At 41.3% G+C, this 14,788-nt stretch overlaps 1 protein-coding gene across 1 annotated transcript in view; it reads right to left on the minus strand.

The window, feature by feature from the left end:
• The window catches only part of cables2b (Cdk5 and Abl enzyme substrate 2b), a 61,282-nt gene that overhangs the window by 13,738 nt on the left and 32,756 nt on the right, over positions 1–14,788 (minus strand). The window contains exons 2-5 of the mRNA XM_050065672.1: positions 14,536–14,631; positions 6,374–6,451; positions 2,857–2,965; positions 2,585–2,753 (exon numbers count right to left, since the gene is read on the minus strand). Of these exons, the coding sequence (XP_049921629.1) occupies positions 2,585–2,753; positions 2,857–2,965; positions 6,374–6,451; positions 14,536–14,631 (452 nt within the window). The remainder of the gene's footprint in view (positions 1–2,584; positions 2,754–2,856; positions 2,966–6,373; positions 6,452–14,535; positions 14,632–14,788) is intronic.

Genomic DNA, 14,788 nt, shown 5'->3' on the forward strand with positions numbered 1-14,788 from the left:
AGAGCAGGGCAGAGAGATGGAAGCAAAATATATTAAACCCGGTGTTAATACAGCAGAACTGGAGAGAGGGGTGAAAAATAAATAGAGGTGGGCATGGCTCAAGTAGGGCGCAAAATTATAGACGGAGAAACGATTGACAATTTTTCACTTTAAGCCCTGACACTGTCATTTTTGTGTAGGAATTAAGCTACAATACATGACATATGTTGTTTTAATTAAAATTTAAATACGATGTGAATAAAGATTATATAACATAAAAATAACTGCAGTCTTTGTTATTTGATAGCCGCTTAAATTAAACAATTTTTATATGGCAAGTAAAAACTGACTTCGGGCAAGTAGATCTCTGACCAACTTGCCCGACCGGGCAAGTGAAAAAAAACCTTAGCGTTGAACCCTGCATGTTAGTTATCACTGCTCACTAGTCTGTATAGTTAAGCCTTGCCGTAATAGCTTATCATAGGGCTTAGGAGGTTATTCACTGAGTGCTGATCCTTTCTCTAGAGCACAAACTTCTTGTGTTTATTTGAATTGAAATATTAGATTTGTATGAGTACATCATTGACCCTTATGACAGAGGGATCTCTTAAAGGAACACACAGAAAGACTTATTTCTGCTCTCATCCTGAGAGACAAGAGATGTTTTTAGCTTAGCTTAGCATACAAACTGGAAGCAGAGGGAAACCACTAGCCTAGTCCTTTTATGTCATGTTGTGTTAATGTAGAAATTAAATAAACCGTTGAAGACTGTTGTGTGATGAGCAGCTAGCACACTCACTGCAGCTATTTACTGTCAGACAGGCTGCATCTCAGGACTCCTGACCTGGTGGTGATCTTGTTTCATAACTCTGAAAAACATCTAATGATTTCTGGATGTTTTTGTGACGAGTTAGCGAACTATCATATGATGTGTGAATACAGCAGCTTCGAGAGCTGAGAGACCGAAGAGACGCGTCACAACAAGACTAAAAATATAAACCTGCTATCAATATACGCACACACACACACACACACACACACACACACACACACACACACACACACACACACACACACACACACACACTCAGCTGTGTTGTGATAATGAAAGGTTTCGGATTAGAGAGAGAGGTTTAGAGGCTAATACAGGGCTCTGTCACACGCAGTGAGTACCTACATATACATGTGTTTAAAATCTAATGACAACTCCGACACAGCTGCAACAACTATCTCTTTTCATCACCCAATGTCTCTCTCATCTCATCTCTCCATCCTGTGTTTGTTTTTTCTTCCTCTCTTTACATCCTCTTTACTTTCTCTGCGGCCACAATCCTTCCTCTCTGCCTCTACTTCCTTTATCAGTCTTCTCTCACTTGCAGGGACACAATACACGGACACACAACCATCAAAATAAAACTTGACTCAGTCGTAAAAGTATGAAACCAAAAACTAGAGGTATGCCAATGTGTCTCATTCATGAAATGTGAGCAGAAGGACACTTGTATGTGTATTTCAGCATTCATCAGTAAGTTAGTGGCTCCAATCTTTTGGTAGATACTAAGAAAATCTACACCTGCTTCTAACTGCTCGTAGTGCTTGTGAAAATAATATGCACATAAATGTTGATTGTCATGATTAGAAATGACAAATTTATTTCGTACTGTGCTCTGTTATGTTCACAATACACAGATGCTTTTGAAACATGTAAAGTAAACATGACAAGAGATTGGAAATAACACATTTATTAGTTGGCATTTTGCAGATTAAACTTTGGTTTCTTAAAAATATGAATGAGTTGTTTGAATCAACTAAATACAAAACTGGGAGAATTCTCTGAGTGAATAACAAACCAACGCGCTCCTCCTCTCCTCCTCTGTGCTGTTTACGCACCACAGCCCCAAACTGCATGTCATTTTTGTTTAATCTAATTATCAGAGATGCGACATGGGAGACGTTAACATAATTTCAAATTGAGTTTTGGTTTAATAAGACCTGCGGATGTGGGAAAGCAATTTGGCATCTGTCTCCACTCGCACGGGCAGCTGGCGGACCCAAATCTGGCAGAGAGCTGGAGGGAAACGATGTGGTTTTACACCAGATTATCTTACTTTCTGTTAAACTTAGCGGTGGGTTATTTCCGACATCGGACTGCCTCCATTAAGATGTTTTAATAGTGGTTTAATTTCACAACATTGACAAACAATGCTGAGGCTGAAGGCAAACTGACTGACAGAATAAAATGTTTTTCTCAACCCTGCTTCACCTAAAATAACTTCAGTCTCAGCATCAGAAAAGTTTTTCTTTTTCTCTCTCTTTCTCTTTCTTTGTTTGCCCCATGCTCACAGCTTGACAGGATGCACCTGTGCAAAGTAATTGTCACCTCCATATGTGGTGGTCACCGGCTATTAATTGATGGGGATGTATGCTAATTGCTGACAAGCAGGTGTGCGCTGTCAATTTGATTGAGTGATGATTGAGTTTTCCGCGGCATTCATGAACCCGGAGTAGGTTCATCATACCAAGGTTTTCTACTCACAGATTAACTACTATGAATGAGACCCAGTGTGTGTGTGTGTGTGTGTGTGTGTGTGTGTGTGTGTATTACCTAGGTCCAGTCCCACAGTGCTGTTCAGTCTGCTGGGTGGGCAGCTCCTGCCCGGCATGCTGTGTGTGCTCCTGGACACAGGAATCTGCAGCGTCAGGTCGCTGGTCGACGACGGCTTGTGCCTCACCAGAGCGTTAGTGGGGTACAGGAACTGGGCGTACGACACCGACTGAGACAGAAAGAAAGAGACAGATGAATGAACAGGATCTGAACACACTAAACTCTCCCTGTGTGCGATCTGAATGTGTGTCAGTGGTTGTGTGTTTATCTACCCTGCCGTAGGTGTCCAGTTGAAAGCCCTCCAGCCCCGGCAGCATCTCCAGGGTGGTGGAGATGTTTCCAGACGAGTGCCTCCTCCTGGGGTGGTTTAACGTAGGGTCACTAAAGGGGGAGAGAGACAGAGACAGTTGTGGTTAAAGTGACTGGAGAACAGAGTCGTTCCTGGCAGCAGGTTCAGCAACAGGAATTTAAATTCAGGACAGCTCAAATAAAAGATTCACAACATGATTCATCTGATTCAGAATACTGCGGCAGTTTGGATTAGTCACAAGTCGCTGTCTGGTAGCATCTTGAAAAACTAATCTTGTCAGAGAGGAGTCAGGAGTTAGGAATGTAATGTGTGTCAGGGCCATCGTTATCTCTCTGTAACCAACCAGGGCTCAGCGTTGGGACCAAATACTTGGATATCGATTGATTATTAATGCTTTCAGAAAATATTTACACAATGAGATTTTTGATAACTAATCATCAGTGATGTGAATAATATGATTGAGTGGGTAAAGGCACATAACAAAACAGCTAATTAAGTCTGGTGTGTTCAGAAAATTACATCATTTCACTGTAAACTTTCACTCCTGACTGTATATACTTAACATATTTTATATATTTCTTATACTTTCTACTTATTGTGTTTTGTACAGTGTATTGTAGCATAAGGTACATATTTTTATATATTTTTTACACACTTTACATCCTCAGCACATATTTTACATACTAGTGTTAACACTGTAGCATATTGCACATATTTTATTTTCATATTTTTTTTTACATACTTCTTACTTAAACTTCTATTTCTTCTTCTTTAATTCTCTACGTTTGGCATCAGAGGAACTGTAATCAACCAAAATTTCCCCACGGGGATCAATTAAGTTTTACTAATTCTGATTATGATATTACGATCTAAAATCTAAGATGATATCTGGTCTCATAATATGATATAGATATAATATTGAAATCTAGATCTAGAAATAGATGTGAGAGACTGATAAAGTGATGTAATTGTCGAACAGGCGATCATTTTACAAGACTGACATTTTCAATGTTACTGTAAACAGAGCAATTAATCACAAAGACAAGCCCTTTTTAGATAGGAGTAGTGCAAATTTGCAGGAAAGCCCAATCAGTCTTTTTTCAGCATTGGCAGTATAAAAACAAAATTGGGGAGTGCAGCAAAATACCGCCTACCTAATTTTGTTTACAGAATGCGCCCTTTTCGGGGCAATGGGAGGCGTGAGCAAGTAACAAAACGTGTAGCTCAGTGTGTCACATGCTCATCTTTACAGTGTCTGTCAGGTTTGAGTTTCCCTCTTGCTACTAGCTGCTCGCTAATTCCTGCTATCAGCTGTTTCCTGTTTATCCACCGCCAGTGGGTCGCATGTGCGGCATCATCAACAGCTCTTCCTACAAGTCTTCAACAGCTCCTCCCGTTGCAGAAGGCCGCCTCGGTCTGTTTAAAATAAAAGGGTTACGCCAATATGACTACCCTACGAGGCGGAAAACTGGGCACCTTGGATAAACCCGCCTTTCCGCCTCTGTGTGTCTAAACGCTCGCAGCTTGGCAGCAAATCGGCCCAAAATTCACGGAAAATCTGGCAGTGTAAAAGGGGCTAAAGACTGACAAAAAAAAAAATCAAATACAAATGAGGTTAAAACTAGAAGAGGATCCTACTGATTTTAGTGACCTCCTGAATTTTCCTCTGGCACCTCCAACATACCAAAACCTTTCCACTTGTAGAAAGAAAGAAAAATCTAAATCTTTTAAATAATTGACCTTCCCTTCAATGCTACTTTCAAGACAAACTTTACATTTTTAACACTAAAACACTCTAAAAACAACTAAATCTTTATAATCTTGGGGTGTTGTGAACTGTGCAGCTTCAAGGGTCTGCTAATGGAGCTGAGGGCTCTTTCACACCCTCCTTTGGTCTGGACTTTTGTGAAATCTTGGTCTGACAAAAAGAGGTTTCACATTGCAATTATGTGAGCAAACTAAAAAACTATGTATGACACACCTACACTCTGTCATCAACACTTGAGGAGCTGTGCCTCCCTGTACTGGGCATCGATTGGTTTTCAGACAAGCTCTCCCTTTCTCTATCATCCTCTCTGAAGATAATTTAGTGTCTGAGTTTTTGTGAATTTTTCCAACTGACGCTGAACTCGTCTTCTACTCACATAAGAAGGAGACGAGTTCAGAAACAATCTGAACCATGGTTCGCTGTGACCTCGGCCGCGACCTCCCAAAACTAACTGGATCTGATACAATATAAGAAAAATGCAAAAATTAGTTCTGACTTTCAGGTGTGAAAAGATCCTTAGATGTCTCGTCTAGTTTGACAAAAAAAAGAGTACGCCTTAATTTTCAACATAGAATACTACAATATTTATTCATTCATTAATTTTCTGTAATCACTTTTCCTGTTAGGGTTCACAAGGGGGCTGAAGCCTATCCGAGCCTACACCGTGGACAGGTCACCAGACTATCACAGGGCTGACACATAGAGACAGACAACCATTCACACCAACGGACAATTTAGATAATCCACAATCGTCTGTGATAATCACAGATAAAACTATGCAGATACGCAAGTTTTTCAAAGTGTCATCATCCTCCCTACGTCTCCCTGCTTGTAGCTTTCAAGGTGACAGAGTGGAACTTGTAGCGTCCAGTGAGTTAAAGGTCAAAGGTCACTTCCCGCCACAGCCACAGGCTCTGCTTTAACGATCACAGTTACAAACCACAGCAGCATCTGCTACAAGATAAAGCTAGACGTGTGATGCCTGAGCTCACTTCCTCTGTGGGAAAACACAAACACCAAGAAGACCAGTGATACTCAGAAAGCCTCAACTACTGTGTGTGTGTGTGCACAATAAAGAAAGATGGAGCAATTCTTATTTGTGTGTTTATTATAATCTGTGTGCACATAACAGATTAATTTTTTCCTGTACACTGATACTTCCTACAATGTGCATGCGCAGTGTGAGCGTGACGTGATGGTAAGCATGCACAAGGGCTGCTGTAGATTATCATCTGACACTGTGTGTGTCTGTGTGTGTGTGTGTGTGTGTGTGTGTGTGTACATGACGGAGAGAAAGGGATTAGGAGCTTACATAACTCTAATAACATCTGTATTTTCAGCTGTGTGTTTATACAGTATATCAGTGTGTGTGTGTGTGTGTGCGTGTGTTAGAGTCAGAGAGAATAGGCGAACGTGATAAGTGTATGTTCTGCTTCTTGTTTATCTGTAAATGTGTCTGTAAAGACTTCAGTGTCTATCTGTGGGGAAGTTTATATGTGATTACGTCTGTGTGTGTTTGAGTGTGTCTGACTGTGTGTGTGACCAGCCAAGAAGTCCTCAGGTCAGGAGGAGGCTCTGGGGGCACATGGGAAAATCATAATGACCCCCTCCTCTTCCTTGTTTGTTATTCGGAGGTCCTGAGAAACAGCTCTTCCTCCCTTGACACTGACCTTAAGGTGTGTGTGTGTGTGTGTGTGTGTGTGTTGATTACCTGAGGTAGAAGCTTTCTCCGTAGGGCAGAACAGAGAAGGCAGCACACAGAGATCTCTTTGCACAGATCAGCACGATCCTGAAACACAAACACACACACACACACGTTAGAGGTTACGTCGTTATAGCATCTGTCTTGTTTACTGATTATAGATTAAAAAAACAGGAATCAACTTGGCAACACTGCTCCAGTGAGCAGCAGTTTGCCTTATCACGTTTGTAGTCAACAAAACAATAAGGAAACTCCAAAGTAGGGCTGTGCAGTTGATCAAAAATGACATTTAGACTCTCAAACCAAACTAATTTTAGTCATATTGATACATTCAATGGATTCATCCTTTCATGCAGGCTGTCACCCACCCCTGAACTACAACAGAAAACCCTGACTTTTAAAAATTATTTGTACTTGTGTACATGTTTCTCTGGACTTCTCCATGACTTTATTGTGGTTGTTACCATATTCTAGCACAGGCAACGGTTAATGATGAGCCTGCAGTCCATTTCATGAGCAGTGTTGGAGTAACGCATTACAAAAGTAATGTAATATATTACTGTTGAGCAGTAAAGGAGTTAGGGCGTGGTGATATTAAGACTCTGTATGATATATGGTAGATTTTAAAGCAAGATATAGATTTAGACAACACTGTTTATATCGATATAGGGTCAAATTGCGCCACATAACGTGTGCCAGTGTTCATCTCTCCTCTGTCACACTCTCTGCACAGCTCTGCCCTACACACTCACTCACAAGTTCTCCATCAACACTCAGAGACACAGAGCTGCTCCTCGTTTAATCTGTCTGTTCATGAGTCTGCAGTGTGACATCGGTCTATATGTTGCATGTGCTACGCTAAATCAGTCTGTGAGATGAATTAAATGAGTGCAGTAGCACACGTGCAGTAGAGCACTGCTTGATTGTGTCAGGTGAGTGTTTGTTTGCTAGTTTGTGTGTGAGGTGGATCACAGCGTGTTGTCGTTCTTCTTGGTAGTTGTGGTCTTATGTGTGACATGGAGACAGCGCCTGGATGCAGGCAACTGATTTGTTTAAAGCTATGGTCTGAATTTAGAAAGATTGATCATTATTATTAACATCATTCAGATGGTGGTTATGGCCCATAGTGCTAGCTACACAATGTGAAGAGCAAAAGGAACCAAAAAAATCCATTCTCTCTGGCAGCTGCAGGCCTGCAAAGAAACTGACCAATCACAAGCCATGTTTCCATCAGCCTGTTTAGATGCACATCTAGAAGTATCACATCGGAAAATTATGATGGAAATGCCAAAATTCGAATAGCCTATTTTGTTCTATTTTGTTCTAGTTTTGTACTTTGGTGATCGTACATCATTGTTAGCTGTTGTCCAAAGGGCTCTAGTTAAGCTAACGTTAACTTCTGGAGCTTAGCTTCATTAACTTATCTGTAATGGCAGAGATAACAAAGGTTGGCAAACGTTATGCTGAATGATTCAGTGTAAATACTGTAGCACCAAACTAACGGAGAGACACTCTTGGTAAAGATGGTAAAAAGGCCGTTATCCTTTTCTCATATTCTGAGCCAAAAACCTTAACTTCAGTGGCACTTTAACTTGTTGTCTTTGATGGTGACGGCAACCAGATGCGGTTCACAAGCGTACACTGTGACCTGTAAATTTTGGCTTGTAATTTAAGCTTTTCATCGACCTTCTCAACAATAAAATGATGAATATATCCCTCCAATGCGTAGTTTAGGCCCTTTTGGTTACTTCTCAATGACATCTGATCGTTATGTCCCCAAAAATCATCAGTTGCCTCCTGTGAAATGCCGTGTACTGTGACACCTGCCATAGCGCCGGTCACTGAATGTTGATAGTTTGTCCGAGTGAGTGGAGGGGGGCGTGGCTTAACCATAGGTCAATTGCAATATTCAACTGGGCCTATACAAAACGTTGTGCACAGAAATCAGTACAGGTGTGCCTTGAGATTTTGGCTTGCCCTTTGGTGTGCCTTAGGTACAAAAAGTTTTAAAACCAGTGGTTTAGATGAACCATTTCATGGAACATTAGTTCTCTTAAGTAATCATTATTTCTACAGTCAAAAGGAAACAAGTAATTCCATATGGTAAATGTGAAAATTAATAGTGATATTGACTTTAGGTGGTTTTGCCCCTCTGATCAGAGATACAGACTTCTGAATATTATGTGTAACTAATTACCAATTACCATTTCCATGTCCATAACCACGAACCATCTCTCAGCCTGGTATTTTATCTGATCCTTGTTCTACTTTGTTGCAGTCATTTATCATATTGGCTCTTTATTTTATTTTGTACTGCATGACAATAAAAATCACAGCTGAACTAAACTGATTTAACGTTGATTTTGTAACAGTTTTTCCTTTTTCACTTGTTCTTCCACTGTCAATCGTTTTTCACACCCACCTCATCTGTGAAAATCTCCAGTGAACAGATGTGTGTTTGACGACTAACAGGCACATTCATTTTTTAGAGCATTGCTGATACCCAGTCACGTTTATTGTGAAAACCATTTGTCTTTTTTCTCAAGTTCACACCCAATAAAACTGTGCTGAGAACATGTGAGACATCTGGCAGTACCTCACAGTACTATTGCGTGAGCACATTTTCAGTAGGTGGAAATAAAACCAGTAGAAGTGCTGAGCTCCAACACAAAGCTACAGTCATTATAAGGAAACTTAGGGAAGGGTTTTTATTTTGAAGGGATTATACATCTCCTCAGCAGGGACTTGAATGTTTTGGCAACACATAAAAACACACATTTGCCACTTTCCTAATTGACCCAAGTGTTCCACCTGAACCTTTACCAGAGACTCTGCTTAATAACAACTTATAATAATGGGCTTTCAATGGAACAGAGCATGCGTGTATTTTTTATTGGAGTGTAAACCCCTGCGGAGCAGAGACTGCACGATGCTCGCCTGGTTTGTGTCTCAGAGGAAAAATGTTTACAGTCATTATCTTTGGCTCGGGCACCAAAGAGACTGGGAGATGATTCACAGTGTGTGAAAACATAAACACACTTATCTCTGAGTGTATCATGTTTGTGATGAATCATCTTCTATATATACACACTATAGTCTTATATGCAGCCACTAGGAGACCTCGAATAAATGACCTTACGTTTCCCTGACAGCATTAAACATTGAAAACAGGCCACACACTGTTTGGGCTCCACAGAGAACAGGGTCAATCCTGAGACTGTCACAGGGACCAGCAACAGAAGCAAATTTAGCCAAATCAAACTAAGACACCAATCGGCTCTGCGGTTAATCAGAATACTGGCAGAGAAGGCAGTAAATCTACTAAAGTAGTTACATAACCTGGATTAAACAATATGAGCAAATAAAATCTGAGCTTTAAAGGAGCAAACTTAGATCTTAAAACCTGCAGTGGAGGACTGTGCTGTGTGTCCCTACAGCTACAAAGACGGGTAGCTCCCACACACTGGGAATACCGTTAGCTCAGGCAGGCCACAGTGTCAAGCTCAGCTCACATCCCAGCTACAGCTCAATCAACTGATGGAGCAGCTGATTGATGGAAGGGAGACGGCTGATAGAATAGACTGCTGATGGAACTGGAGGACAAGAGTATTGTTGCAGGCACAATCTCTTCCATATAGTTAAAGAGCCGGATGAGATCCTGTCAAACAGCGGCCTGCTGGGGTAATGTTTGAAACCCCTGCATCGAACTAAACGACAGTATCTTATCTTTGAAAAGATGCAGCTATCACTTATATGAAGTCTTATATTCTGTAGTTTGGTTAGAAAGTCACACTGGGAGAAAGATATGAAGCAGAAAGGCCCCAGAAAGTTAATCCAAACACTGTGGCTATTTTTACAGGCATGACATGATCCCGCTCAAACATACAGTACATTTTAATGAGGATCCAACTGAGCAGAGGATTTATCCTAGAATAAACAGAGACAATGCCATCTTGAAAGTAATAAATCATCCCAGGCGGTGGACTGTTTTATAAAGTGATTTACCATTCAAAGGAGGCGACAAAGAATCTACATGAAGAGCCGGGGTTCAAAGTTTAGTTCTCACAAGAGCTAAATATGTAGCTGTCTGCTGGAAAATTGGACATCAATGTGAGATTTTTCTGTAAATAAATCATTACTTTAAATTTGGACACATCTTACGAACTGAAAAAACAGACTGTCCTCTTCTGTCCCTGCTGCCCCTCCTCCTCCACCATCCCATCAGACAGATTATGAGTTTGGATTTAATGCTGTTGTTGGTTACACACACAGCTTGTTCCCTGTGATGCATGGGAAAATGAAGGGCAGGAAGTCGCCAGGGAGTTCAGTGGAAACAGCACAAGCATCACAACAGGCCTGCTGGAAACGTGACTCTGCTGGGGATACTGTCCCCTCCACTCATCCATTTATTATTTACCACACATTTCACAAACACTGGGAGCACATTATTCTGCCATCATATGAAAGAACAAACATCAGACTAATCCCACTGGGATCAGGAGAGTCCGGGGGTCGTAACTACTGAGCTACACAAAGAAATCCACACGAAAACCAAAGTCAAAAAAGCAAACATCTAAAGACGGTTAGGACTTATTAAAGCAACACAATGGAGTTTTTGAGCCCTCAAAATATATATCCAAGATCCTTGTGATGGTACATCAACTCACAATAGGTTGGATAACATCTCTGTCATTGCTTGAGAGCGTCTGTTTCGCTTGCACTGGCACTATGCAGCTTTGGGGTTCGGTTAGGAACCCGGACACAAAAGGGACTACAAAATTTGGCTGCTTTACGGCATACGTCATATCCCCCTCCTCTCTTTAGAGTAGCGTAGCCGAACCAAGGTGAGCGAAGTTAGACGTGGTTGTCATGGCTGAAGCGACAAAGAAAAGGAAGAAGGTGAAGGTGTTGTCCGAGGAGACAAAGAAAAGAAAACGGGAGGGTGATAAAACAAGAGTTCAAACAAGGATTAATATTGGCCTGCTGGTGAGAGCTGAAAGAGGAGGAGGGATGCCCGACCGATGGTGACCTGGCGCTGTTACTGCTGGACTCGTAAGACTCACGGTCTGCAGGTCGGCTGCCTCAGGTACATTTTAAGATAAAGTGTTAGCCTACATACAGACAGCTTTTATTTTAGTTTGTTTTTAACAGTTTGCTGTTAGCACCACGAGCGCAATGTGCTTGTGTCGACCGCGATTGCAAATCATAACAGCGGTGACTGAGAGACTGCGGACAGAGCGGACTGAAATATGGATCACATGTATTGATAAACTTTTGGCTTGGCTGGCAGAAGTTTTATTGCACTTACTTACAGTAACGAGCGCAAGATTTTTGCGACAGTTGTAACAGACAATACAGTTTTTCGTCTGTAGGGGGACCCCGTGAGGTAAAAAGCGCAATCCTCCATTGTGTTGCTTTAAATAAATGCTACATCAACGCAGAAAACACTAAAGTGTCAAAAAATCCAGCCATGTCCAATACAGTAACTGTGACCTGTGACTTTATGTTATTAACGTTTATTTATCTGAGTAAAATTCATTATCTCATTCATTTATCTGATATTGACGGAATGAAACAGGCGAAACTCAACCACAAGGGCAGTGATTTGTGTCCAATGAAATTTGTTTATATTGTGACTTTGCTGTTTCAGTATGACTGTTGCTGCACTAGAAACATTTAGTTATTAAATATTCAGTTTTATTCCTGTTCTGTTTTATTCATTTTTTGAAAAATAATTCCTTGTAAAATTTACAGTATTTGTTCTCAGAGAATCTCTTTCACATTCTAGCAATAGTTGATAGTGTGACTGAAATATCCCCAATCGAATTGAATTGAATCGAATTGGAAATCAATGGCGATACCCAGCCCTATTTAATATGGTTTTCCCAAAAGCACATCTACTCCTTGGCCCAATCCCAATACCCCCCCTTGCCCACTACCCCTTGGCCCTCGAAATGAAGCAATGAGGGGTAGGGGTTGAAATCTCTCCCTAGGAATTGGGACACCACTAACTACGTCACTGCTGCGAGCCATCTACATTTCCAACTGGCATCTACAATGGAGTCTCCGGTTGAGTTCATCCTACCTATCGTGTTTGCTGTATTCATCATGCTTTTTTGATGAACGACAGATGACAGGGGACTTCTGCTAGCTAGATAGCCTGCTAGCTAACCAGCTAACATTACGAGGCAGCATAGTTATTCTAGCTGGTGTGTTATCGTAATGTGAAAAATCCGACAATTTTGCAGAACAGGACAGATGATAGACGCCAGATAGTGCGAGCTAGCTAGCTAGCTAACAAGCAACCAGACGACGGTAACGTTAGCTATGGATGAACTTTTTTCCCTGTCTCTTGCTCGGTGGTAGCCATGGCAACGTCTACTCCTCGCTGGCAAGTCAGCATCTGAAATCCCTTGCTCCGAAGGGCTAGTTTCATACCCACTACCCCTCGTTATGCCCCCTACCCCTACACACAAAAAGGAATTGGGACAGGCCCTTCATCCCTCATTGAGAAATTCAGATGAGGAGTCTGTTGTGCATCGAAATCGGTGACTATCGAATGAATCAGAATGCTGTGTGTTTTGTTGAAGTCTGGTCCCTTATCAATATGTGTTTCCTGTATTAGACAGCAATTGGCTTTTGTATTATTGATGTACCTAATCTATGTTGCCCAGCGTACGTTTGAATATCACATTTTAGGAAGTGCCTTCAGTAGCGGAAAGTGAAAACACCTCTCTGGTGACAAACTTTGCACAGATTCAAGTCAATATAGTCGAGGTCAGACATTTAACGGGACATGAACAGAAAAGGAAACATTTAGGTGAATTTACACCCATGAAAATAGCTGTACTTTATCAAGTATTTTATGTTGAATTTGAATGATATCCCTCTGACCACGACACTGAAAAATTGTTACACTGCTGGAAGCAACTGAGGAGGAGATTTATACTTTTTATTGGCGACCTCTTTGTGACTCATTTAAAATCTCCCAGAGTTACGACCCAGAGTCTGAGGCAGGGGAACCCTAACACTTCTTCTTGCTTCTGTAAGCTCCTGTCTCCACTCCATGATGACAAGGGGACTTGGCTGAATGACAAACAACAGCTCTGCTGCTCTTAGCTAGATCTATTCTAAAACAATCAGCCCTCAGTCTATTATTATCTGATGAGCAGGCCTGTGTTCTTCTAACCCAGAGGTCTGATTTATACACTCTGCAAGGAAGGCCGAGAATAGAATACAATAGAGGAAGAGCTGGAGAGAATGACACTGTCCAGGGTCCACAAGACAAACCAACAGCTCACTTCCTCTCCTCCTGTAGAGTAAAGGCTGCACACTTCTGTACGTCAGCTCAGATCTAAAGAGACTGAGCCATGATGGAAAATTAAACTTATGATCCCTGCGACCTTTAAGAAAACCCTACAAACAAGCATTAGAAGACATAATATTTTAGGTTAGGAAATAGTTTGTGGTCTAAAATGAAAATATTTTAGATATTTTGTTGTTGGATGTGTTCAGAATAACTCCACAGGGAGGGTTAGGGTAAGTCCACTGTAGCTGGACAATGCTGGATTGAGTTACTGCAGAAAATGTAGCTCTCAGTACAGTTATAAAAGGTTCTGCAGTGGTGCCAGCACCCTGTCTCATCACACCACCTCCCGATTATCCTTGGGAGACCCGAGCAGGAGTTATAGCTCTTGACAAGACAGGTCTCACAATGAGAAACATAAATTTGAGCAAAATTTAAAATTGCACAGGATTTGCTGCTGTTTTAAAATGTCTGTACCTTTTTTGATTTTTTTTTTTAAACTTAACAGACAGTTTACAAAAGCCTGTGCCCCCTGCCCTGACCTTGCTGTGCTTTGATGCTGTTCTGTAACTGTACATGCTGTGACAGCAGGGATCAACATGCGGCTCAACATCGTCTACACCTGGACAAAGACTTGGCTGCAGCAGAGGAACAGAGGGTGTGAATTACTTTCAACTTTCACCTATAACAAGTGATAAAACCCACCACTATGTTACAGGACAGGTCACAGGATTGGACTTTAAAGACATCACGATAAAGTTTATATCACTGATTTTAGTCTTTATTATTGAATACAAATATTTCTTGTCTGTAAAGCTTTGACATTACAGACAAAAGCAACTACACAACAATGTGTGTGTCCCACCTGCTGCCTCTCGTGTCGTACTGTTTCATGTTTTTGATGAAGTGGATCTTCTTGGTGTGTCGAGGTCTGGGAGAGCCTCCCGAGAGGTTTCGAGTCCTACAGAGAAAGACACAAAGACAGATAGAGAGGTTAATAAAGGGTGTCGCTCTCAATCCAGTAATTCATGAATAAAGATGCCAGAGGAAACATTCAAGGGTTTCCCACACATTCATTTATTTGTGGCAGCCTGCCACGATTAAAACCTCCACCGCCA

Source organism: Epinephelus moara, chromosome 16 (genome assembly GCF_006386435.1).
Source record: "Epinephelus moara isolate mb chromosome 16, YSFRI_EMoa_1.0, whole genome shotgun sequence".
Lineage (NCBI taxonomy): Eukaryota > Metazoa > Chordata > Actinopteri > Perciformes > Serranidae > Epinephelus > Epinephelus moara.